General features: G+C 43.3%; 1 protein-coding gene across 19 annotated transcripts in view; it reads right to left on the reverse strand.

The window, feature by feature from the left end:
- Window positions 1-27,003, reverse strand: part of NCKAP5 (NCK associated protein 5) — a 930,794-nt gene that overhangs the window by 308,768 nt on the left and 595,023 nt on the right. For 18 of the 19 annotated variants that reach the window (XM_053253151.1, XM_053253159.1, XM_053253143.1 and 15 more), the window contains one exon: window positions 19,603-19,752. The exons of the other annotated variant lie outside the window; for it this stretch is intronic. In XM_053253151.1, the coding sequence (XP_053109126.1) occupies window positions 19,603-19,752 (150 nt within the window). The remainder of the gene's footprint in view (window positions 1-19,602; window positions 19,753-27,003) is intronic. 19 annotated transcript variants of the gene reach the window in all.

Consider the following 27,003-nt stretch of genomic DNA (forward strand, 5'->3'; position numbering starts at 1 on the left):
GAATCTTACCTAGTCACATCACTGCACTCCTGACCTCCACAATGATGTAAGTTCAGTCACATCTTTCAGATAATCCTAAATTCTCAGTCAACAGCAAACATCTTTCTCAGGAAGCCAAAACTCTCAGGTAATGACTAACCACTCCAAAACCCATCTTAAGTAACTATTAATCCAAATAAGCCTCTCTTCAGCACATTGCCTGCATTGTACAGAGCATCTCCCAGCAAAAAAACTCTCCAACATGCACAGCCTCTGTGGTCCATCTTAGTGGTTGTGTGACTGCCTGCTCCCCACCGTCTCTCTACCCTGCTGCCAAGGATCCGAGCTCTTATTCATTCATTTTGAGACAGTAGATGGGATTTCCCATCTTCTGCCACCCTGCGACCTATCCCCAATCTCTGCATCCCACTTCTGGAATGTCTGGGCTTATGTTACTAACAGGCTATGCTAGGAGCTTCCCTGAAGGGTTCTATTGAATCTATTGGGGAAGTTCAGGCAACTCTTCACCTAGGTAAAAGATAGCTCCAGACACTGGAGATACCAATCCCAAAGGATTAGGGCCAGGACCAAGGGGCTCGAGACCCTCAGGAGCCCCTCTCAGGAACAGCTGCTGCTGTGTCTATTGGACAATTTGAAAACTAACTCATTCCCTCCATAAGAGGACAGTCCACTCATGACTGGGCATTCCCCTGAGGGACGGCAATAGCCTAAGTCTGAAGGCCTGAGGCAGGATATAGTTCTGACCAGCTGTACCACAGAGATAGCCTGTCCCTTCCTCTGATGGGGAGCCTATTCACCCAGTTTCCTCTCTCCCTCTGTCCACACTAGGATCCTGGCTGACTTGAACAAGTTAGCCTCCTAACTCCTCCATGAAGACAGGAGAGTGCCTTTATTTCCAATCCAAATTCCTGATTCCCAGCAGTCTCTTGCAATTTGCGTAAGCTGGCCTCACTAACTTCCAGCCTTCGCTGAGACTGGGGTGCAGAGGCACGGCTCTATCTTTGCATTGCATTCCACCAGAAAGGGACTGCCATCAATCAAGTGGAGGAGCCTCCCCTCCCCCCCCACCACACGTTCCCTATCTTTTCTCCCTTTATTTATTTATTTAAAAGATTTATATCTCATCCCTCCTGTACACTACTGCTCGGGGCAGCTCACAACAATAAAAGATACACAATGTAAAATAAAACTAATACAATTAACCAAATTAAGTAAACAAGTTAAAAGACCAGCTAAAACCACAATCAGAATTAAGTTTCAAATTAAAAGTTACTTAAAAAGCTAAAAATTGAGTATTATAAAAGCTAAAAACTAAAGAACCTACCAGATGTACCAAAGATGGAACATTAAAAAGCCTCTTTAAAAATATGTTTTTAAAAAAAAATTTTTTAAACACTGAGGGAGGGAGCATGGCCAAGCTCTTCAGGGAGGGCATTCTAAAGCCAAGGGGCCACAACCCAAAAGGCCCTGTTCTAGTCCCTGTCAACCGGATCTCTGTTAGCAGTGGGGCCATGAGCAGGGCCTGAGATGATGAGCAGAGGGCCCTGGAATGTTCATATGGGCAAATGCAGTCTAACAGGTACCCCAGCCCCAAGCCATGCAGAGCTTTAAAGACCAGCACTTTGAATCTTGTCCATAAGCGGACCGGTAACCAATGAAGCTGCCGCAGGATGGGCGTGACATCCATGAAGTTACTTGCACTCACAAGCATCCTTGCAGCAGCATTCTTGACCAGCTGAAGCTTCCAAACTGTCTTCAAGGGCAGCCACACATAGAGCACATTGCAGTATTCCAATCAGGATGTTACCTTTCCTTAAAAGTAGACCAAACCAACTGCTTACTACCACTTCCCTCTCCTGCTTCCATTTAAAATAAGTGTATACTTGTATTTATCATAGTAGCAGAGGTAAAGCCCTGAGCTTTACTCTTCCATCTGAGTCACAAGGAATTTCCTTGTTAGCATTATAGTCAAGTCTCTTATTTTTTATTCAATAATGAATGAAATTTTATTTTGATTTAAGCCTATGATCAGTGTTCCCTCTAACAGGGATTCCCAGATGTTGTTCACTACAACTCCCATAATCCCTAAGCAAAAGCCATTGCAGCTGGGGATTCTGGGAGTTGTAGTCAACATCTGGGAATCCTTGTTAGTGGGAACACTGCCTGTGATTGTGTCTTTCTGCTAACTGGGCAAACCCCTGCTAACTGGGCAAAGAGGCACCTTTTACCGTGGTGATTCTCTTTATTTAGCAGGGGGAGAGTAACTGGCCCTATCCACCCCCAGCACAGTACTTCCAGTGACTGTTGCTGGTGTCTGTCTTATGCTTCTTTTTAGAATGTGAGCCCTTTGGGGACAGGGAGCCATCTTATTTGTTTGTTATCTCTCTTTGGAAACCGCCCTGAGCCATTTTTGGAAGGGCGGTATAGAAATCAATTTTTTTATTTTATATGTATTATTATTATTATTATTATTATTATTATTATTATTATTATTATTATTATTTTATTTATTTCTGGGGAAGCTGCCATGCTTAAAGGTCCTGCAAGTGGGGTAAGGGTTCTCCACATAACATACATGCATTGCACATGTGAATTCACAATAACATATGAATACGTGTATGTCTATACAGATTTGTAGGTGCATGCACTATACCAAGATGTATGTTTGTTGTACATAAATGTTTAAATAAGGCTTCTGGCTGAAGATCATTGGTTTGGATATGCTGGATGCAAGCGTGCTGTTGTAGTGCTACAGGACGCTGGTAAGCATTTTTCTTGGTGTGATGAGACTGCCTTAGGGAGATGGCGAGTCACATAATTTTGACAAAACAAAGATAGCAATTTTTGGCTGTGGGGAAAACTTCACACCTAGGCTAAGGTCAGATACAGCTCATGCTCTGAGGCCAGGGGATTCCAGCTGAGGGCTGGAAGCTAAGGTGTCAGGATGAGGCTGGAGAAAAGGCTTACAAGTACCCTGGGGACAAGGAAACTGTGCTGGATAGAAATGGGCAGGGAGTGGGAGTGGAGAGAGAAGAATCCTGGGGTATGTGCAAGAAATAGTTAAGGGGATGCTTAAGGGGAGCTGAAGTACTGAATCTACTTTCTGTAAAGAAAAATCTGCAAGATTTTCATTTTTCTAGACTAGTCATAGGTTCCTAAATTGCTACTTCTCCACAGTTCTACAGTACCTCGCTCTTCTCTTATCTCTCACTTCTTATTCTATGGATTGATTTAAAAATGATGCCGCCACACAGAAAGCACTTACATGTGTAGTGCCATGAAGCTGCTATCCTATTTAAAAGGTGCTTTTTGCCTCTCAGTTTCCTTCTCCTCCATTCCTGCTCAACTTTCCTTTTAATGTCTTATTCCTTCCCTTCTCGCTGCTTTATATTAATTGTAAACTTTGCAGGCAAAGCCTGTCTTGAAGTTATACAATATTTGGTTTCAGGTTCTTTATAAATATTATTATTCATAACTCTGATGCTTACTCTGAGATCCGAAGTATACTTCTACGCAGTGATTTGCACTGATAAGTGAGATTTATTTGTAAGTAAAATATTTTAGCATCAGCATAAATACTGCATCAGATAAAATGTGAAAGCATAACTCAAAATCATGCCTATTCCACTAAATGCCAACCAAACATTTGCCAAAAGTTGAAACACAGGAACAACAAAAGAGAGAAATCTAGCCCTGCATAAATCTTGCCCCACCATGTTTGTTGCCATTTGGGGGCATGGTGGTGGGAGATTCACATTTTTGTGTGGAGAGGACCCACATATGTTTCTCTAAAGTTGAAGTTTGGTTGCGACTGACAGTGATAGGTGCAGCAGTAATTACAGTATCCCCCCACCCCCCGCCAAATCCTTTTACAGTGTTAAAAGGAGCAGCAGTGCTTTTAGGAAACTTTATAAGCAGTAGTTGGGCAACTCCATTTTTTCCCTGGGAATGCTCTAGGGAGTTCCAGAAAATAAAATGGTGCCACCTGGGAGACAAAGAATGCAGTTGCTGTTTGTAAAATTATAAATAGTAATTAAAGGTGCTGCTTCCTCTTATAACACTTTTAAGATTAGGTAAGCTTGCAGACTATCCCCCACCGCATTCTGCCTCTCATAAAGTGGTGGCAAAAGTGTGTGTGTATGTGTGTCTGTGTTGGGGGAGGGGGTAGATTAGTGCAGGCCTAGTCAGCAATATCAGTTTTATACATTAAGTAGAGAGATTAGACTTAACTGCAATTGCTACTTGATTCTTTAAAAAGATATTTTTAGAGAAGAGAGCCAGCGTGGTGTAGTGGTTAGAGTGCAGGCCTAGGACTGGGGAGACCTGAGTTCAAATCCCCATTCAGCCATGAAACTAGCTGGGTGACTCTGGGCCCATCACTTCTCTCTCAGCCTAACCTACCTTCACAGGGTTGTTGCGAAAGAGAAACTCAAGTATGTAGTACACCGCTCTGGGCTCCTTGGAGGAAGAGCGGGATATAAATGTAATAATAATAATAATAATAATAGTCACATTTAAAAAACCATCCTTTAATAAATGTTAACCCATATATTGACACAAATATTATTTTGTTTAACAAAGTCAGTTTTCACCTGTATATCTGAATTTTATTTTCTCCATTTATCACACACCAACAAAATCAACACAGTAGCTCCACACTTTATATGTCAAACCCTATGACTGCATTTTTATTTACTACATTTATATACTACCTTTGCCTTGGCATTCAAGGAGGTTTACAATTGAAAAACATTAAATCAACAACAAACATTACATAAAATAAAACAGTTTTTCTTCAGGACAGGTAAGGCGGGAGGGTTTGCAGGATGGATGCACAGAACCCGTGGCAACCAATTCCAACTTATTAGCACAGACTATGCATGTTCCATCTGATCTAGTCACTTGCCTGCCTATGGATGTCTGTCCGTCCCATCCTGAATCTGCATTTATACCTAAGAATGATGACCTGAGCTCTGATTCATGCAGCCATTCAGATATGTCAGCTATAGTGAGTGATTATGGCCACGAGGATCCTCCTTTGAATGTCTCTTGCACCTCAAAATTGATGGATAAACCATTACAAGCATCTTTATATCCTCCCAGCCCAATTATGAGTATATTCCAGAGGGAGGCTTCATCCTTATCGTTGGATATTTCCACTAAACTGCCTATCCAATCAATTGACCCAATGGCTCTATCTCTGGTGGCTCCAGAAGCCTCCCTGGTTGAAACTACATCTCCAGGCTACAAGATTGTACTTTTGCTATGCTCAGAAGCTGCACTGCAATGTGAGCTCCTAGTCTATGTTATGCATGGGGACAAGTCGCTTAGTTGGCAATGGACTGATCACCCCTAGATTTGGCTGCAAGTCCCATAAATTGGAAAGGGGATTAGATCCCCACTCCCTCTTTCTATGAGGGGGCTCTCGTTAAGCAGACTCCAGAACTAGCTGCTGCAAGTGTCTGGCATTCAAGATCATTCTGGACTTGGAATCAAATCTAAATTCCCCTCTTTTGAAGCACTCAGGACAGGAAGCGAAGGCAGATAAGACCGTTAGAGGTTGTTGGTTTTTACCCACAACAGGTAAAACAGCAGAGTACTAAGGAATGAGCACACACTCCAGCTACAGAGTAGGTAGCAGAGGATGATTGGGATATTGCAGCTATTTAGAGAAAACACATGGAGATCCTTGTATGACTAAACACTAAATATTTATTGGTTAAATATACTTAGATAGGAAAGACCTATATCTAATCTAAAGGACTACACAGTGGATAGGTAAGGAGAGAGAGAGAGAGAGATGTTTCCATCTGCTCTCTAGGAAGAAAGGAAGGATCATGACTCAGCACAGGAAGTGCTGCAGAGTCAGTTCAGGGGTCGTAGAGTAGGGACAGATAGGGAGACACTTACTCACTGTCTCTACTCCCAATGCCCCTAGTGGTCATTAGGACAGTTGGTGCAAAAGGTCAATGCACTGGACGTTCATGTCCAACAGTAGACTCCATTACAATAGGGATGAGTCACTTTGAAGAGGTGCCCATTGAAACTCTTGATAGAACTATTGTGAAGCCCTTCCCAGTACAGGATGCTCTGGATGCACCTGCACACTCCATTTGTCCTCACAATTAGCCTTGAATGCAATAGGCAATTCACACACCTTCCTACTCAGGAGGGAAGATCAGACACAATGCATTCCAAAAAGGTTGTCTGGGCTCCACTGCTCAGCAGAGTAGGACAAAAGGAGAGCTGGTCTTGTGGTAGCAAGCATGACTTGTCCCCTTAGCCAAGCAGGGTTGGCCCTGGTTGCATATGAATGGCAGACCACATGTGAGCACTGTAAGATATTCCCCTTAGGGGATGGAGCCGCTCTGGGAAGAGCAGAAGGTTCCAAGTTCCCTCCCTGGCATCTCCAAGATAGGGCTGAGAGAGACTCCTGCCTGCAACCTTGGAGAAGCCGCTGCCAGTCTGTGTAGACAATACTGAGCTAGATGGTCTGGCTCAGTATATGGCAGCTTCCTATGTTCCTAAAAGACAGGGGCCTTCAAGGCACGTTTCAGGATATAAGTATCCCTAACTCCATGACCCAGTGTGCTTCCTCGTGAAACGAACCGCCCTCCTAAAACCCAGAGGAGGAGAGCCACCTATGGCTTGCCCTGCTACGCCCATGGGAGGCAAGCCACCACACACTCCACCCTACCCTAGTAGGGAGGAGCTCCACCAGAGCTGCGGACAAGCCCAGTGAGGTGTCTTTTTTCCCCTGCAGGAGGATGTCAGACCACCTGGAAACCCCCAGAGGACACCCCGGACGATGTGCCACCTCCCACCCACAAGTTGAGACCGGGTTCCCCTGCTCTCCTGGCTTGGACTCTACCCTGGACTCTGTCTAGATTCACATATGCGTGGAACCGAAGGAAGACTTACATACATTGGCGATTCCGTGCAGTTCGCGACTAACTCAGATGGACACTTATCTTCTTATGGCTGTCTTGACCTGCATGTATGTATGTATGTATGTATGTATGTATGTAATCTCCCACCTTGGGAACGTGATCTATAACATATCTGCATGCTAAACGAACCATGCCAGCACAGCAGCTGACCACGCCAGGAACTCCTGCTGACAACACCCCTGGAGGACCCCCTGGACCTGGAGAAGACCCTCCGCTGTCAAGGACCCATGCCCAGAGGCTGCAATTGGCAGAAGAAGACTGGCACCGCCCTGCTGGCCACATGCAAGGTGAGGCTGGGATCTCACCCTCCCTTGGACCTTTTGGACATTCCTCTCACTGAACTCTTTTAACCAGACTCTACCCAAACCAGTAGGAACCTGCGTACAGTGCTATATTCTCTCTACCATTGCAATTACACTTGGGACTCCCACTGCGAAACGTCTCAGTGCCTCTCACTCGGGACCCCATCAGACTGCAACAAGAAACTCCAGTAGACTACCTTAGTGTTCTCCTTTTCAGGACAGGTGATATAGCCTCTTGCCCGGATTCTTCAGAGCTGAACCTATCCCTTTCTCTTATTTCTGAAATCTTGCCCCTCTATCTATTTCTCTAGCCAGCTTGGGAATTTACACATAATTTGGAACTTTAAGCTAAATGTGCTTTACAATAGTCTATTTTAAAACACATTTGCATTGTTTTTACGTTAGGGCCACCTAGGAAATTATATTTCTTTCAGTAAACTCCTTTTTGTTAATTAAAACCTCTCTCTAAAGCCAATTTTCTTGAGTTCATTCGTTTCACAAATTAAGGCTGATTGGAACTGTCTCCCCTTTTGAGCTAAATTCCCCACATTTGCCTGAACTAGGGGGTGCTGACCAAACACCCTCAAGGCAGTTTCATCAACAGTTGCTAGTCGATCCCACCCCTCCTTGGGAATCCAGCAGGTGGCCAAGTTTTCAAAGTATGACTCTTTTTAATCTCCCACATGTTTATCATTCAGCCCCTCCTGCAAAGAAGGAGCTTGAAGCATCTTTATCACACACGATCGCTAATCCGGGAGCCAAGCTTGACTGTACATTGCCCCATGATCCTGATGCATGATATCATAAAAATTATTGTAGTGTCACCCTACTGTCATAGAATACTGCAGGGTGGTCTGCCAAGAAGAATGATAGTATTATTATTTATTTAGTTTTATTATTTATTTATTTGATTTAACATATTTTTATACAGCCCAAAACTTACGTTTCTGGGTGGTTTACAACAAAATTAAAAAAAAAAAAAGTAAAACATTAGTTAAAACAAAAAGAAAAAGTTTAAAACATTACAACAATTTTAAAAATTTAAAATAATATTTTAAAACAGCATTAAAACCATTAAAACAATATTAATTAAAAGCTTGGGTGAACAGATGCATCTTTAAAGGCTTTTTTAAAGCTGTCAGAGTTGGGGAGGCTCTTATTTCACTAGGGAGCTCATTCCAAAGCCCCGGGGCAGCAGCGGAGAAGGCCCATTTAGGGCTTTATAGGTTATAACCAACACATTGTACTTTGCCTGGAAACATATCAGCAGTCATCGGCAGCTAAAAACTGAGAGCTATAAAACCTAAAAGAACCTACCAGATATAAGCAGCAGATAAAACATTTAAATGCCTCCAAAAATATATGTGTTTTAAATTGTTTTTTTTTAAACACTGAGGGAGGGAGCACGGTGAAGCTCTTCCGGGAAAGTGTTCCAAAGCCCAGGGGCCCACAACCGAAAAGGACCTGTCTCTAGTCCCTGCCAACCGGATCTGTGTTAGTGGCAGGGCCACTCAGATGATGAGTGGAGGTCCCTGGCAGGTTCATATGGGCAAATGCAGTCCAACAGGTATCCCAGCACCAAGCCGAGTAGAGCTTTAAAGGCTAAGACCAGCACCTTGAATCTAGCCCAGAAGCGAACTGGTAATCAATGAAGCTGCCGCAGGATGAGTGTGACACTCGTGAAGCAACTTGCACCCATGAACATCCTTGCAGCAGCATTCTGGACCAGATGAAGTTTCTGAACCATCTTCAAGGGCAGCCCTACTTATAGTGTATTGCAGTAGCGCAATCTGGAAGTTACCAAAGCATGAGTAACTGAGATCAGGTCTGACTTCTCCAGGTAGGGTCTCAGCTGGCATATCAACCATAGCTGGTAAAAGCACTTCTGCACACCACCACTACCTTTGCTTCCAAGAGCAGCCTTGGGTCAAGAAACACCTCCAAGTTGTGGACTTTGTCTTTCAGATGGAGTGTGATCCCGTCCAAGACTAGATTTACCTCACTACTTGGATGGTCAGTTTTGTCAACCCAGAACACTTTTGTCTTATATGGATCGAGTTTCAACTTGTTTGCCTCCATCCAGTCCAGAATAGCCTTCAAACCCCGGTTCAGAGCAACCATCCCATACTGTGACCGAATGTGACCAAACACAGGCTGTAGCCCATATTCTATGGCAGTGATGGCGGTGAACAAATTCTACTCTTCTGCCACCATCGCATCTGCTCAGTCATCCAGCAGAGCCTTTTTAATGGTTCTGAGCCTCCTATGTAAGGGCCCCAAAGACCCTTAAATAGAAACATAACCCTCAGCAGCCCGCTGTGAACAACTTGTTTTACATTTTGCAGATAAAATTGTTCCTATCTGTTCTGAATTGAATGCTCAGGTTTTTGCAGCACCAGAATTGGATGTTGCCAGTGCACCATCTGGTCTTCTTATACTGGATGATTTTCAGACTGTGTTGCCTGAGAAGGTGGACAGGCTGCTTGGAAGGCTGAGGCCTACCACGTGGATGCTCAATTCTTGTCGTTCATGGTTGGTGAAGGCTGCTAGGGAGGGCAATGGGTGGTAGGGCTGGTGAATGCCTCTCTGAAGCAGGGAGTCATTACCCCTCAGCTGAATAAAGCAGTCATTAGGCCCCGCCTTAAAAAAACCCTTTAAAAAAACTTTTAAAAACCTTTTTAAAAAATCATCTGGATCCAGATGATTTAAATAAGTTTTGACTAGTTTCTAACCTCCTTTTCTTGGGCAAGGTGTTGGAAAGTGTGGTGGCTTTCCAGCTCCAGGCAGTTCTGGATGAATCGAATGCTTAGATCCTTTCCAGTCTGGATTCAGGTCTGGATATGAGATGGAAACTGACTTTGTCGCCCTGGTGGATGACCAATGCTAGGAGATAGACAGAGGGAGTGTGATTCTATTGTTTCTCCTGGACCTCAGTGGTTTTCAGTATCTTCAACCACAGTATTCATCTGGTTTGGAACTTGGGGTCATGGTTATAGGGTGGCTCTGCTCCTACCTGGACAATCATACTCAGAAGGTGGTGCTGGGGGATGACTGCTCCACCCCTTTCGCCTATGGGGTGCCACAGGGATCTATTCTGTTCCCTATGCTATTAAACATCTACATGAAACCTCTGGGAGAGTCATCCCCAGGTGTGAGCCGTGGTGCCATCAATATGCTGATGACACCCAGATCTACCTGTCTTGCTCTGAACTGGGGCTTGGAGGCTGTTCTGGACTTGATGAGGGCAAACAAGCTGAAACTTAATCCAGATAAATGGAAGTGTTTTGGGTTGATCAAACAGATCGTCTGAGCAGTGAGCTAAAACTGGTATTGGACGGGGTCACACTCCCTCTGAAAGACAACATCAGCAGCTTGGGGATGTTTCTGGACCCAATGCTGACCTTGGAGGCACAGGTGGCAGTGGTGTGCAGAGGTGCATTTTACCAGCTACGGCTGGTACGCCTACTTGGAGGTCAGACTTGACCTCAGTCACTCATGCTTTGGTAACATCCAGATTGGACTACTGCAATGTGCTCTATGTGGGGTTGCCCTTGAAGATGGTTCAGAAGCTTCACCTGGTCTAGAATACTGCTGCAAGGATGCTTGTGGATGCAAGTCACTTCATTAGTGTCACATGAATCCTGCGGCTGCTTCAATGGAATGCCCTCCCCGTGGAGCTTCACCATGCTCCCTCCCTCAAAAAACACATATTTTCAAAGAGGCTTTTAAATGTTTTATATGCTGTTTATATGTAGTAGATTCTTTAGTTTTTATCATTCTCAATATTTAGCTTTTTATTAATAACTGTTAATCAAAACTTAAAATAATTTTTAATGTAGTTAGCCTGGTCTTTTAACTTGTTTAACTTTATTAGTCTTATTTTACATCGTATCTATTTTATTAATGTTGTGAGCTGCCCTGAGAAGTCGTATACTGGAGGGTAGGTTATTAAATTTCTAAATGATGAAGATGATGATGATGATAATAAAGAGGCCTTGAAGAATATATCAAGGACAGTGAAGAAGATGCACTTAAAATGGTCAATAACGAGAAACTATTCAACACCAATGAAACAAAGCAGGCCTACAAGAAAGAACAAGTCAAGAACCAAGCAGAAAAATGGAAGAATAAGCCCCTGCGTGGTCAATATTTGCACAATATAAGTGGAAAATCAGACATCACCAAGACCTGGCAACGGCTTAAGAATGGTTGCCTGAAGAGAGAAACAGAGGGTTTAATACTGGCTGCACAAGAACAGGCACTAAGAACAAATGCAATAAGAGCAAAAGTTGAAAAATCCACAACAAACAGCAAGTGCCACCTTTGTAAAGAAGCAGATGAAACTGTGGACCACCTAATCAGCTGTTGTAAAAAGATCGCACAGACTGACTACAAACAAAGGCATGACAAGGTGGCAGGGATGATACACTGGAACATCTGCAAAAATTACAAGCTACATGTAGCCAGAAATTGGTGGGACCATAAAATTGAAAAAGTGGTAGAAAATGAAGATGTAAAAATATTATGGGACTTCCGACTACAAACAGACAAACATCTGCCACACAATACACCAGATATAACTGTAGTCGAGAAGAAAGAAAAACAAGTCAAAATAATCGACATAGCAATACCAGGGGATAGCAGAAAAGAAGAAAAAGAAATAGAAAAAATCACAAAATACAAAAATCTACAAATTGAAATTGAAAGGCTGTGGCAGAAAAAGACCCAAATAATCCCAGTGGTAATTGGTGCCCTGGGTGCAGTTCCAAAAGACCTTGAAGAGCACCTCAACACCATAGGGGCCACAGAAATCACCATCAGCCAATTACAAAAAGCAGCTCTACTGGGAACAGCCTATATTCTGCGACGATATCTATAATAACCAACAGTATTGACGATAAAATTCAGCCATCCCAGGTCCTTGGAAGGACTCGATGTCTGGATAAAACAAACCAGTCAATAACACCTGTCTAACTGTGTAAACAAGAAATAATAATAATAAATAATATAAAAAACCACAGATATACAAAATGCGTGTTTTAAAGTATCATCTAAATGAGCCCACTGGTGTACGTACAACAATCACACTTGCCACATTAGGAGTGGTACTGTCCTTTTCTCTCAGCCTTTGTTCCCTCGAAAAATAAGAAATCTAGTCCTTTCATTGTAAAATAATAAGCAAGAGAGAGGGGAAATAAAACTACCAAAGGGTTGCTTCATAAAAATTTTATCTCCTTGAAAAGGCCACATTCACAGAGGAATTATTTTACTTGGTATGAAGTATAAGGATTTTGATCATAATGAGTGAAATAAATTAAATGGGTTTCCCTAAGCAATGTGTGTTCATAGCACAAAGGAGCAGTAATATCCAAAGATTATAAGTTGACATGAATTTCAGCTAGTAAGGGCATGTGTATGAACTACTTGTTAATTATCATCTGTTTTCCTTTGGATATAAATATACAATATTTATCAGTCACTAAACTGGAAATATAATTGACAAGGAAAGATAAGGTGACAGGTAAAGCTGAGTAAATTGTTAAGGACAAATGAAGAAAAACTGAACTTTGTTATAGTTTAGTTTTCTTTATCCAGTGTGAAGATAGAAATCTGGAGAAAATAATGGCCACCTTTGGGAGAGGTGCTTAAAATGCTTTTTAAAAAAATGAGTAGCTTCCAGTCTTCTAATCTCTAGGGATTATTTTATGTTGGAGTGATGCTCTATGGTAGCCTTTGGGCCTACTTTAACAACACAATTTTCCTAAAGGGAAGGTAAATATAAATGCGTGAGTGAGTGAATGAATGAAAGAAGGCAGTGTCAGAGCATTGTGGCCAGATCTCTCAAACAATAAGTATTATGATGCTGTTAAATACATTCATTGTGTTCATTTTGCCTTAGCTTGTTCGAGGCAGTCTGCTCACTGGAATAATAAAATTTTAGGGTTGGAAAGGACTTTTGAGGACTCTTCTAGTCAAACTCCCCTACTGCAGAAAACTGCCACAGCATCCCTGAAAGATGGCTGTCTAATAGGGATGAGCAGAACCTTTCACCAGTGAAATGTTTCAACCTGAAATAGGCTGTTAAGAGTGTTTCAAGCTCAGAGCAGAACAACCACCATTTCAATAAAAACATTTCAACATTCTGAGTGCCATTTTGGAGGTCTGTATAGATTGCTAAGAACAGAGAAAGAATAGTAAGAGCTTAGGATGAAGGGAAATCCCTGAGTCCCTGCCCACATAGCAGCTAGTCAGCTCCAAGCATCTTGCTGGAGCAGCATCCCATCTTACCGTGTTGAAGAATCCCATTCCATTTTACCCTGTTATGTGCTGCTCTTGATTTCCTGCTTGCAGTTATCTGAGGTTCTGGCCCTTTTATTAGTTATGAGCACAAAACTGGTTTGCCCGGTTCAGTTCGAGTCCAAACCAGACTCAAACTAAAGTGGGCATGTTCAAGTTTGCACCCCAAAACAGACCCTCCGGCTCTGCTCAAATTCATGCCAGTTCAGATATTCTAACATAGAGCCTCCCCCGATCTCAAATAGCCCAGTTTGGGCTGCTCTCAGCTCGTTCCAGGCCTCCATGTGCTGGCAGCGGCCATTCTGGAGGCCACCGCGCATGCACACTGGCCATCTGCATGACCCCAGAAGTAGTGAATTAGAACACCAAGCCAGCCGGGGTGTGTGTGTGCCAGCTTGACCTTGAGCCGAACCAGTTCGATGGAGAATCAGCTCGAGATCAAGCCGGTTCACACATCCCTACCTTTTATCTGCTGTGGGTTCTTTGGAGCTATTGTGTCATGCCCTTGCCCAGGGACAGTATAGAGGAGGAGGAAGCTGGCAACCCTCCAGCAGAGCAAGAAGAGGAGATTTCACTTGTCGGGCTGCAGGAAGAAGCTGAGGCACGCCAAGTTGCCATCAGAAGCAGACAGGCTGGAGGGTCAGCAGTCAGACTCAGAGTTCCTACCTGTAGAAGTACAAGCGATAACCCCCGAAGAACGAAGGCGTACCAAGTGTCAGCTACAGCGTGATGTGCAGCTGCAGCCTTTGAGACAAAGTGAGCGTCTCTGTAACAAGGCAGATAAACGCTGAATTTACAAAAGCTGGCTGAGGGAGAAGGGCAATTAAATCTGCCAACAGACCACGACCAAGTTGCTGGTAGCAATGTGTCATTCCAGGAGCGTTGCTGCAGCCCCAGTCTTTTGACTTTGAGGGATTCCATCTTCATGTTTGCTTTGATGTTTCTGGCTGTTCCTGATTCAACCCGTGTATCGTTTTTATGCTTGTATTTTATAGATTTTAAATTTGGTTTGTTTTTATATTTTCAGCTTAATATTTGTATTGTCATTTTATTGTATGTTTTTTTAACTTTTGTAAATCGCCTTGAGATTCTTTTTCATGAAAGGCGGTATATAAATTCATCCATCAATCAATCAATCAATCAATAAACCCTTGTTCCCTGCTCGTGACCAGACTGCTGTGCCCATTCACTATCCTTCTGTGGAGGAGACCTTGCACCTTTGTTGAGCTCTGGACCCGTGGAAGTCTGGTGAGTGACCCAAGTTGTGGGGGGAGGCAGTTTGAACCTGATACTTCCAGTAAAGTGTTCTCTTGTGTTTTCTTTGCAGACCAGGAAGGACTCCAAAGAGCTGTCTGCAACCCTGCCCGAGACCTTCAAAAAGATGTCGGACAGATGGACTGGAGAGGATGCTGAGGAACTTCTCGTGGCCCCGACAGAGACCTTGACTCAGATATCGGACGGACAGGCTCCTGACATATTGGAGGTCTGGGAGCCACCCACCCAATCCTGGATACATGCTTTGTATGTAGTTTGCCACTAATCTCTTGCTCAAATGTCCCAAATAAACAGATTCCTGAAATTGTCAATGTTTCAAAACCACACTCAAGACAACCTGGGTTCTGTCCATTGTACTCACATGGAATTCTTTAATAAATCAATTCTGTGAAGCCAAATTTAATTTTCAAGTCAACCTTCACTTGTAACACTGGAAGAAGAACATCAACACCAGGTAGCCCTGGAGGTCTGGCTGGGAAATATTTATATTCTAGATTGTGTATAGTATGTGTACAGTCTACAGTACTGAGTAGAATGAGTGGCCACATCATATATAGAAAGCTTATATCTCCAGATTATGCATGGATGGCTCAAACACTTCCTCATGTCTGCTAACTCTATAAAAACATGATACCAAGAATCCCACATCTACACTAGAGAATAATGAATAACTATTTTGTGGAACAAATCCACTAATGAAATACAAAGATTAATTATTCTCTGAATACCAAAGGATTAAAACCACTAATTGCACAACTAATAAAAAGTATGTCTCTTGATTAATAAACCTCGGAGCTTTCAGCACTTGACATAAAAATTTATATCTTCCAAGCACAAATACACAAGGGTAAGGATATATAGAATTAAACCAACATACAATTAGCAACACTTTATTTTAATTATCTTTGGGCACTATTAATGTTGGCCCAGCAGTTCATTTTTCTTCTTGGATTGTTTCTTGGACTGCTCTTGTAGATTAATTCTGGAAGTATTGGCATACTTTAAAAAAAAAAAAAAAGGCTGTAGCACAAAACTGGAATCAATGAAGAATTTTATTTGGTGACCTTCACAGCTAAGTCTACCTATCCATAAGACTGTGGGATTTTCCTCCTCCTACTTCAAGAAATTTACCATGATTAATAAAAAGTTATTACTTAATTAAACAACTTTCCATCATGTGAGAGGAAATGAGTAATTGAAACAGCTAGGCTGGTTCAGACGAGAAAAAATTAGTTAACAGAGCTCATACTGGAAAGTATATTGGAAACAAAGATCTGTATGCAACATTAAGCCACACAACAACAATTAATTTTTAAAAAGCAGGGGAACCCACAGTGGTAAACAAGAGAATCTATTCTAGATTCTCTCTAGAAACTAGGAAAAGTATTATGAAGTGATGTATAAATGAATTCAAAAAGAATATGTAACATATTCTAAGCAATTATTGCTCAGATGTACAACTCTGAGTTGTACACAGTAACACAGTAAATAAGCAGTTCAAAGCAGAAGATGGAAACATTTTAAGATTCTTAAAGGGATGGGGTAAACATACATCAAGTGCAATCCTTATAGCAGTGATCTTCATTAATTTTTTAAGAGGAGGGCATTTGGCCATCCCTTTGAGAGCCATAGCTCGAAAAACCTTCACATGGTGCCACATTTTGCCCAGGCTGGTGTGGCTCTTGAAGAAAAATGGAGCCTTCCTGAGCTCCTGTGCCATCTTGGAAGGTGTGCACAGAAGACTGGGAAGTGAAGTAAAGTGAAGCTCCATGGGGAAAGCATCAAGACTACATTTCTCAGTGCAGTGTTCACTCCTTCCACAATGATGCTGGGGCTCAAAAGGACTTAATTTCTCTTAACAAGAACCAGGGCTGGTGCAAGAGAGAGCACAAAGTGCACACGTTTGCTGGAGCGGAGAAAGAGAGAGACCAACTGGCCGGCACAAACCATTGCTGGTTAGGGCTACACTGCTCATTGCAAAGTGAACAAGGAGAAAAGTAGTGGCGACTCAGCATAGGGCTTCTGCCGCAGGAGCACTGAGCTGGGTAACTAGGGGCGAGGCTCACAATGGAGAAAGTGGTGGAAGAGATGGTTGCCACAATAAAAGTGAGACGTAATGGCAGCAGGCAGATGGAGTGATGCAGAGGCACAGTATGGGGCTCCCACATTTCCCACCCCTGGTGCATTCACATCTGAGGCAGCCCTTTCACTTTGGGCCTCTAGTGTCAATTTGTTTCTCTTGCTGACTGCTGTTCTCACTCTCTCGCAGCAAGAAAGAGAGCCAGTCAGAAAGTCCGGCTACCATGGATGCTGTATGCCTGATCACATTGGGCATCCAGCATTAGCAGCTGTCCCTCTGGCTGGCTGGCTGGCTTTCACTCCTTTCCAGCAGAGGAGAGACCAATCAACCAGTTGCTGAGAAATGAATGAGGGAAAGAGAGGTGGTGATTCAGTGTTGGACTTCCAGCGTAGGAGCACTGAATCGGGTGGTTTGGGGCAGGGCTAGTGAGGAGGGAATTTGGAATCCGCCTAGGGTGGCAGCAGGGCACAAGTCTCTGCTGATGTAATACTCAATGGGATGGGTTTGTTGTTGGTAACAAGAACTTGATAATGGTATGCCCTCTCTCTATATTTTTGAGGCACTCAAATTGACATGACGCACAACCCCAACATCATCATTACCCTATCTTCTCCCATTGTTGCAAATGGGGCGGGGGGGGGATACAGTAATGCTGTAGCACAACCACCAGTACTACGCTGCTGCTTCCCAGTCCACAGCAGTGGTGCTGCATGTTCCAACAGCATGATGTGTTGCAAATCACATCAGTCACTCTCAATAATGGTGTCAAAAATGGTAAAGGCCAGCCTCAGGAACAGCCAAGGGAGGAGGTTAGTTTGTCACCCTCCTCCTCCTCCTGGCTTGCTGGATTCAGCCATTTCCGTTTCCTGGAGAACTCCTGGCTCCCAAACTCAGAAGCAGTCCCTCATAATCAGTTTCCTTATCTTCAAATACCCTGGTGCAGAGCTGACAGGGTTTAAAGCCTACTTCCAGCCCCACATCCTTCCTGACCTTGTTTCTGTTTCCAGCCACACCCAACCTAGCTGTCTCCCTGGAGCTGTTTCCTGCAGCTCTCCCTGCCTTGCTCTCTCAACCCCACTGGGATCCGTCCCTTCACATCCCTACTGACCCCTGAAGGGAATGAAAGCCCCACAGGAGGGATGCCATGCCATTCTCCCGACTCTACAGGGCCACCCAAGCAACCAGGTAACATGGCATCCCGACAAATGGGTTGTAATTCCTTTCTGATATGTTTAAATATATTGGACTGATAGCTGTAAGTTACAAGAAGAGGAGTCCTGTAGAGTCCTCTTTGGTGTGTGTATCCAAGGAGCATTCTGGCTTCATGAACTTGGTTATTATAATTCAAATTACAAAGATATATCCGAGTTGATTTGATGATCATAATCCAGTGGTCTGCGTATATCTAGTTGTACTGAAAGGCCTGACTATATAGAATTTAATGTGGCCTGGTTGGAAGCCACCAGAATATATATTAGACTAATATGTGGGTGTTCTATATGCAGGCCATTATTTCCTATGGGGAACATCTTTTTAATCTAAGGAGAAAATGAATAAAGCAGCCCTCAGCCTGCTTGGCCATAAAGCTTGATCATCATAGTTCTACCTACAAGCTGGACACTGCACTGACATCCTGTTACCCTTTTCAGTTCTGTTAAAACCTAGACATAATCTTGATATGCAACTACAGACAACACTCCTAAGACTAATGGAAGCAGCTGCAAAACCTCTGAGTGACTGGCCACAAGGTCACATGGCCAGGGTACATCCCAAGCGGGGAGGGGCCCAATTTCACCAAGGGGCTACAAGCCCCACTGCTTCTCCTCCCCTTGCCGCCATATGGGCCCTGCCACTTCTCCTCCTCTTGCCGCCGCGTGCCCTCCTCTCCGCACACGCTCCCTTGATTGCCGATCCATTTGGAGCTCCCAGCAGGCATCCTTCCTCCTGCCAAGCTGCAGAGCAACTTCCCGGAATGGAGGTTGCCGGGACCCAAGCGACCCGCCTCCTTCCCTCACTGGCTGACCCCTGTCACATGGAGGGTAAGGCAAGATGGTGCCTGTGCCTGCCTCATGTGACGGGGGCACAACCCAGCCCCTGCCTCATCGTGCTGGCATGGCAGGGACTAGCATGGAAGCAGCTGCAAAACCTTTGAGTGACTGGCCACAAGGCCATGGAATCCTATTTTCTATTGCGAACTGTTGTGACTCCTCCAACTAGATGCAGTAACACTGGCAGCTTGTTACATGGATGGCAGACACTGCAATATACAGATCTAGACATATCCAGGGTATGCTGATAATTGGTTCCGTGAACTTGCATAAGAAAAGAGACAAAGGCACCAGTGCAGTGGAGCTTTTGTCAACTGCACCCTAAATGAACACCTGAAACTAAACCATAAAGACAAAGTTTTCTGTATGGAAGTCTCTGTGGATTTGAACTAGCCTCAAGCTTGAAGCAAGTTAAATTTATTTATGAAGTTTCTTTTTAAGGATATATGATCCTTGACATTAGAGAGAGATCGTTTCAGTGATTCCACAATAGAGCATTTCACTCATCCCAGTTTAATGAATCATGATAAAAAAAAATACATTGTAGGAAGAGTCTAGTTGAACTGAGAATGGTAAGATTTATATTGCACCACAATACAGTACCATTAAAAGTGGAGACCCCTTACACACAAAATTCCTTTTTATCTTACCTCCAGAGCCTTTAGCCGTTCTAACAGTAATTTTGTCGTTTCTTTTTCCTCTTCAGTGCTGCTGTTTTCATTCCTTGAATCTTTATCTACTGCCATACAAGTGTCTTCCACGCCTGTTTTGCATCTTTTGGCTTCTTGCATTATTGTTTCCTAAAAATGATTAATACATTTTTCATCAATCAAAGGGAAAAAAATCGTTAGAACACGTTTTGGATTTTATTTTCACATGCATAGATTACAGGTATGCTTTGCGCAAATACAAAATCTAATATCCAAGGAATGAAGATTTTGATATATACCTGCAATGAGGCAGGCCTTACATATTCCTGAATGATCATTTGAGATTTGTTTTTAAAAAAAATACATCCCACCTTTCCCCAATATGAATTCAATTACAGTATTGAAAAAATACAGAACTCCCCGTTGGTTGCTTGTTCTTTGCTGGCCATGAGTACAGTCTTCTTTCATCTTTCTGTGACTACACATCTCCTGCTGCTCTCGTAATATTTAGAAATTCAAAACATATTATCTAACATGGTTGCACTGCAAGTCACTCCCATAACTTTAGGTCACACACTGAATTTCTAACATGTTGCTAGGGAAGAGGGGGTAGGAAGAAGGATCTTGTCTATCCTGGGAATGAAGTTATTTGTATAGGATGAACAAAGAAGGATTCTAAGCCTACTTCACTTCCTGCTCCTTCAGGCTCAAAGTCAGGCCAACAGAGTGACTGGTTGCGAGTATGCCTAACTATATGTAGGGGAAGATACTACAGAGATCAACTTCACTTCACATGTAAGCTAATACACTGAAGTTTCATTCTGTTGGATAACTTCCCTTGCTTTCATCCCATCTAAGAAAACAAGTTAGGACAGGGTTTCCTAACCTTGGGCCCTCAGATGTTGTTGGACTACAAGTCCCAGAATCGCCAGCCACAAAGGCCATGTCTGGGGATGATGGGAGTTGTAGTCCAACAACATCTGGGGGCCCAAGATTAAGAAACCCTGAGGTAGGAATTTATGTTGGAGTAATACAATATATGGGCAAAGAAGATTGAGATAAGTCAATCTGTAATGAATAAAATATTTATTACCATTTTTAAGTCTTGGGAGAAGGCGCAGAATGTGTATGTGGGAAGCCAGCGTGGTGTAGTGGTTAGAGTGCTGGACTAGGACCAGGGAGACCTGAGTTCAAATCCCCATTCAGCCATAAAACTAGCTGAGTGACCCTGGGCCAGTCACTTCTCTCTCAGCCTAACTAACTTCACAGGATTGTTGTGAAAGAGAAACTCAAGTGTGTAGTACACCGCTCTGGGCTCCTTGGAGGAAAAGCGGGATATAAATGTAATAATAATAATAATAATAATAATAATGTTCACTGCAGCAAACAGCATAATTTAATGAGCATTCCAATTGCTTGGATGTTCAAGTTCCACATTCATTTTGGAGATTTACTAAATACCCTTCATTGATAGTATGCACAAAAATGAGGAAAGGACAACTTTAGAGAAACCGTATCAAGAGTGGGAGTTGGTATCTATTGCTGCAAGTTTGCAGCCCCTGTAAGGGGCAACCTATTTCTGACAGACAACTGTGCAATCCATGTTCTGCACATCTATTTATGCTCTGCACAGATTTGTACATTTTAGAAGCTTGCCCTTCATTATTAACTTACAACACTTCATTATTCAGTACCAGATGGCCATAACTTGATTTTTTCCTTTTATTATCATGGTTAAAAAGCAAGTGGTTGATATCTATAAGATTTTTAAAAGTGTTCGGTGGGGGCGGGGGATATTTGTATTTAAACAGAGATGAAAGTTCAAAGGCAATTTTCCAAACAAGGGCAGAGCCACTACTGAGCAGACAGGTTCAAAGGTTTAAAAATCTTATAGATATCAACCACTTGCTTTTTAACCATGATAATAAAAGGAAAAAATCAAGTTATGGCCATCTGGTACTGAATAATGAAGTGTTGTAACTTGGGCCGCCACCCCTCAAGTGTCATGCCTGGCACCCCAGACACACACCCCTGCACCTGACATCAGATGCAGGGGGAGTGATTTAGCTCAAAAACCGGGTTGCGTGGCCCTGTTTTTGAGCTAAATCAGCCAGCGCTGCCTTTGCAGCGCAGCTGGAGCAACTCTCCCTGCCTTTTGGCAGAGAGAGCTGCTCTGGCTGCACTGCGAATGCAGCACTGACTGGTCCAACTCTCAAACAGGGCTGTGCAGCCCCATTTGGGAGCTAAACCACCACCACCCCCGCATCTAACATCAGATTCGGGGGGGGCATGCCTAAATGCTCCCTGCATCAGATGCAGGGGGTGGGGCTAGGGGGCCACGGTGGTGGCAGAACCCAGGCTGCCACCGGCCTCCCTCTGCCCCTGTTTCCACAACTATGTAGTTTGCTACAAATGGTTATACCCCTGTTGTATCCCTATTTAAGGGTACAAAAAGCCACTAGACCGTTTAAAAAAAATCAGGCCTTCCAGCTGCTATCGTGCTGAAAAGGGCAGAAAGCAAGTTTGTCTTCCTCCCATGCGTGTTGGTGTTTGTAGGACCTGGCTACTCTGTCTTGCATTCACAGTTCATATTTTGTTCCTTTCCCAACTTTCTCAGTGCAGCTTAGCGTGCAGTTTCTAATGGCTCTTCCCAAACTTTTGGGCTGAGTAGCCACAGCAGATCTGGCTACTGCCCATCCTTTCCCAATTTTAGATGGATGCCACCGAGCTGGATTCCATTAGCAGCCACTGCTTGAAAAGATCTAGGGTTTTAAGAACGGGAGCAAAGGCAGATTACCGCAGAGGTAGAGTTGCCATAACCACTTCATGGCAAAGTGGGGAAGTAACTTGTCTAGGGAGCAAGAGGCTGCTGGTTCAAATCCCCACTGATATGTTTCCCAGAGAAAACACCTATATTGGGCAGCAGCGATATAGGAAGATGCTGAAAGGCACCATCTCAAAGGCAATGGTAAACCCCTCCTGTATTCCAACAAAGAAAACCACAGAGCTTGCCAGGAGTCGATACTGACTTAAGGGCAAAACTTTACCTTTAGGGTTGCCATATTCTAGCTTTCCAGATCTGGGTGCCTAATTTGTATATTATGTTAATTGGCTTGAAAATAATTTTTGAGCAGAATAGTGACTGCACGTTTTGCTCCATAGCTCCAGTTCTACAAGGGCTAGAGCTCAGTTGCTGTTGTTGTTGTTTTAATAAAAGCTGAAATCCGGGTGAATCTGAGTGGGCTAAGCAACCTGGGTGGACTAAGCAATCTGGGTGAGATGCTTAAAATCCAGGTGAAACCCTGAATTTTGGGGGACATGGCAACTCTATGCAGAGGCAATAGCCTATGGCAGCAAATCCTGGAGGAGCAGCAAGTTAAATCTTTTTTAAACTTTTTTTAAACTTTCAAAACTGCCGCTGTGTGGTGGCTAGAGCTCTTAGTGGGCGCGCCCACTTCCCAAATTCTGTCAGGCGGGCCGGGCTCAGGGTGCTGCCAGCCTAGACAGTGGCGGAGATGGTAGTGAGAGACCGCATCACACGGGCCCACCTTCCTCCCAAATGACAGAGGCTGGGCTGATTTCGGCCTTCTGCGCATGCCCTCCACCCACAGCCAGCAGCAACTGTGCCCAGCCCAACAGGATTCAGGAGGTAGGTGCCTACTAGTGGCTCTCGCCACTGTCCCTGCTGTGCTGCAGCTGTGCAGCTGCAGTTTTTAAAAGTTAAAAAAATTAACTCCTCCCCACCCCCGCCCAGCAGCAAATCTTGGTGCCTATGGGCAGCAAAAGGCTTAATCTGCGCCTGAATGGGAGAGGGCCAGGCAACAATAACAGTATCTGAGATTACTTTGGAACAACTCTGCCCCAGGCAAAAGTAATGCTGGGCTGGGGACTATCTTGAAAGAGCTAAAAATAGGAGAGAAACTATTGGTGCAAAAGAGTAACAGAAAGAAAGAGAGAGAGAAGAGAAGAGAAGAGAAGAGAAGAGAAGAGAAGAGAAGAGAAGAGAAGAGAAGAGAAGAGAAGACTGGGTCTTAGAAGGATGAAGGAGAAAGAGAAGCATGACAAATTCAATGATCAGGAAAAAATATGAATTTTAAAGAACATTTCTATTCAGCCACTGAGGGTTGGCTGACTGTTTTGTTCTCAAACATGCCCCTTACCGCAAAAATGGCTTTTGAAAATCTCCCTGTTATATTTCATTAAAAGTTCATGATGTTAGGTGGTGTGTATGGGGTAGATATAATTAAGACAAACAAACCTCCAGATTCAGAATAATGCATTTTACAAGGGAAGGTGAAGGTGAAGGTGAAGGACCCAATGCTTTTTAACATCTACATGAAACCGCTGGGAGAGATCGTCAGGAAGTTTGGTCTGGGATACTATCAATATGCTGATGACACCCAGATCTATTTCACTATGTCATCTTTATCAGGAAATGGCATGGCCCCCCTAAGTGCCTGCCTGGAGGTGATATTGGGCTGGATGAGGGATAACAGACTGAAGTTGAATCCAAACAAGACGGAGGTACTGTCTGTAGGGGGTTGGGTTCTGAGAGATGGTATAGATCTGCCTGTTCTGGATGGGGTTCCAATCCCCCTAAAAGATCAGGTTCGTAGTCTGGGAGTGCTCCTGGATCCCAAACTCTACCTGGTTTCACAGGTTGAGGCTGTGGGCAGGAGTGCTTTTTATCAGCTTCAGCTGATACGCCAGATACGTCCTTTCTTGGAGAGCAGTGACCTTAAAATGGTGGTGCATATGCTGGTAACCTCTAGGCTTGAGTACTGTAATGCACTCTATGTGGGGCTGCCTTTTACGTAGTTCGGAAACTACAATTGGTACAGAATGCAGCAGCCAAAGTGGTCTCTGGGTTTACCCAAAGGGACCATATAACACTGATTTTAAAAGAACTACACTGGCTGCCGATAGGTTTCTGAATGAAATACAAAGTGCTAGTTATTACCTATAAGGCCCTTAACGGCTTAGGTCCAGGGTGTTTAAGAGAGTGCCTTCTCTGTTGTGAACTCTATTAAGATCATCTGGAGAGGTCCGACTACGGGTGCTGCAAACTTGTTTGGTGGCAACTTGGGACCAGGCCTTTTCTGTGGATGCCCCAGGGCTTTGGAATGCTCTCCCTGCTGAAATAAGAGCATCTCCTTCTCCATTTGCTTTTAGGAGGACTCTGAAGACGTACTTTTCCAGGCCTTCAACTGAGATTTGACATTTAAATTTTAATGTGTTTTTAACATGTTTTCATCTAATTTTTAAACTAATTTCTAACTAATTTTTATCTTATGGATTTTAAATGTGTTATATTTTATGTTTTAATTCTATACACCACCTCAAGATTTTTATACTAGGTGGTATATAAATTCAATAGATAGATACCTGTATAGCACAAATTTCACAAAACTTTGCATGTCACATGCACACATAGCATGCACACAATTTAGCTTTATATGCAAACTACCCTACGTGTAGCTTTATTCCTCATAAGATACGAACCATAATTTGGTGGATAAATGGAAATAAGGAATGTGTGAAGGTAAGGTATACTGTAACAGAAAAAAACACGGAATTTTGCTGTAGGGAATTTCCATGCTGCCCTAAAGAAGGAAAAAAGCCTATGCTACGCTCAACTGGCTTCAGAAATGTGCTGCTAATTCTAAAGTCTTCCTTTATTCTCAGAGTCATCTGTTTTGTTCTCAAGTTCTTATTATCCGTAAACATGGTTTAGATTAGTTTGCTATGGGCCAATATAGATTTTTCAATCTCAGTCATTCTTAAATGTGCCCTCTTGCATTTTAGCCCAAATATTTAATCTCCATTCTTACCTGTTCTGACTCAGAAGCACTTGAAGTGAAAACTGGCATTTTATATTTTCAAATTCAAGTTAAAAACTAGAATCTCCAGTGGGTTTCACACCTACCATTGGATCTTATGTGGGGTTTGGGGGAAAGGTTAAACATTTGTTTAAAATTGTCTGCTTGTCCATTTATTTTGTGGGATGGGCTGTAGGTAGCACCCATCATGCACTACCACACAACCCATTCTGGTGTGCCTAGGAGCTACCCATGGGGAACAATGGGCTGTTTCGAGTTTCCCCATTCTTCCCTATGGCCAGAACAAGCTGCACTCAGAGTGTGTACACAAGTTTTGCAACCCTGCCTTGAAAAACATTGCAGAAGCACACAGTATAAGAGAATCTGGCCTTCCCAACACAGAACACATATTTCAAACACAGTCCAAATGGCCAAGAAAGAATCACTGACCCATAATCCACTGCCAGCCACAGTGCCTGCACTGCAGTAACATCATTGGCACAAGTTGCTCTCTCACACACAAGTTGCTCTCTCACACACATTGGCACAAGTTGCTCTCTCATATGACTCCTTATGTTACATCCTAGCATTGCAACAGGTGTCATTGCAGCAGCCTTAGCAGCAAGCATAGTCATAAACTCAGCTAGAGCACTTTCAGCCGCATTTTGAGTGAGTACTCATGGAGGTTGCATAACAGACCAGAGCAGTGAGTGAAACACAAGTTTGTCTCAAGCCAGACATGGATCTCATCAGAGCAAACACCAAGAAAGTGAGCTGCCACTACCATTTCTCACCACAACACTATCTCACAAACAAAACAAACCACAACTCAAGGAAGAAAGGCACCCAAATTCTGACTGAGTCAGTCTGAGATCCAGCAAAACCAGACAGTTAAAGCAGCAATAACACAGCACATTATACTCAGTGCTAAGAAAAGAAAAGCACAAAATCATACCTTCCTTCCTCCTCTCCTGTCCTGAAATATCCTCAAGAAAGGCACAGTCCTGCCATTCAGGCCCTCTGAATACATTTTGAATTTGAAATCCCCTCCTTTTTTGTTCCCCCTCCATCCCCCCAGCCAGTGGGGGCACAGTTGCCCATGATAAGATACGATAACAAGCCAATTAAGAAGCAAGGAGATTGCAAAAATGCAAACCAATCAGAAGCCAGTGCCAGAAAACCATTCAGCAAGGGGAAAACAGGTCTCTAAAATGGCACTTGAAATGTCGAAACATTTCTATCGAAATGGGATTGTTCTACTCTGAGCTCAAAACAGTCCTTTTTGGAGGGTGTTCTGTTTTGAGCTCGAAGTACTTGCAACAGCCAGTTTCAAGTCAAAACATTTCACGGTCAAAATGTTCTGCATATCCCTAACCCAGAACTATACAGCATGCCATTACCAAAACTCATGCAAGTTACTAATTCTGAGTGCTATTAAAGAAAATTAAGGTCCCTATTTGCTACAGTTACATAGTAACATCCAAATTACCGACTCCATTTATCTGATTTGAAACTCATATTTAGAGACTTTAAAAAAAAAAATCCCTTTGTAACAGATGGCAACAGAGCAGAACAGAACATT

This window comes from Hemicordylus capensis, chromosome 1 (assembly GCF_027244095.1).
Source record: "Hemicordylus capensis ecotype Gifberg chromosome 1, rHemCap1.1.pri, whole genome shotgun sequence".
Lineage (NCBI taxonomy): Eukaryota > Metazoa > Chordata > Lepidosauria > Squamata > Cordylidae > Hemicordylus > Hemicordylus capensis.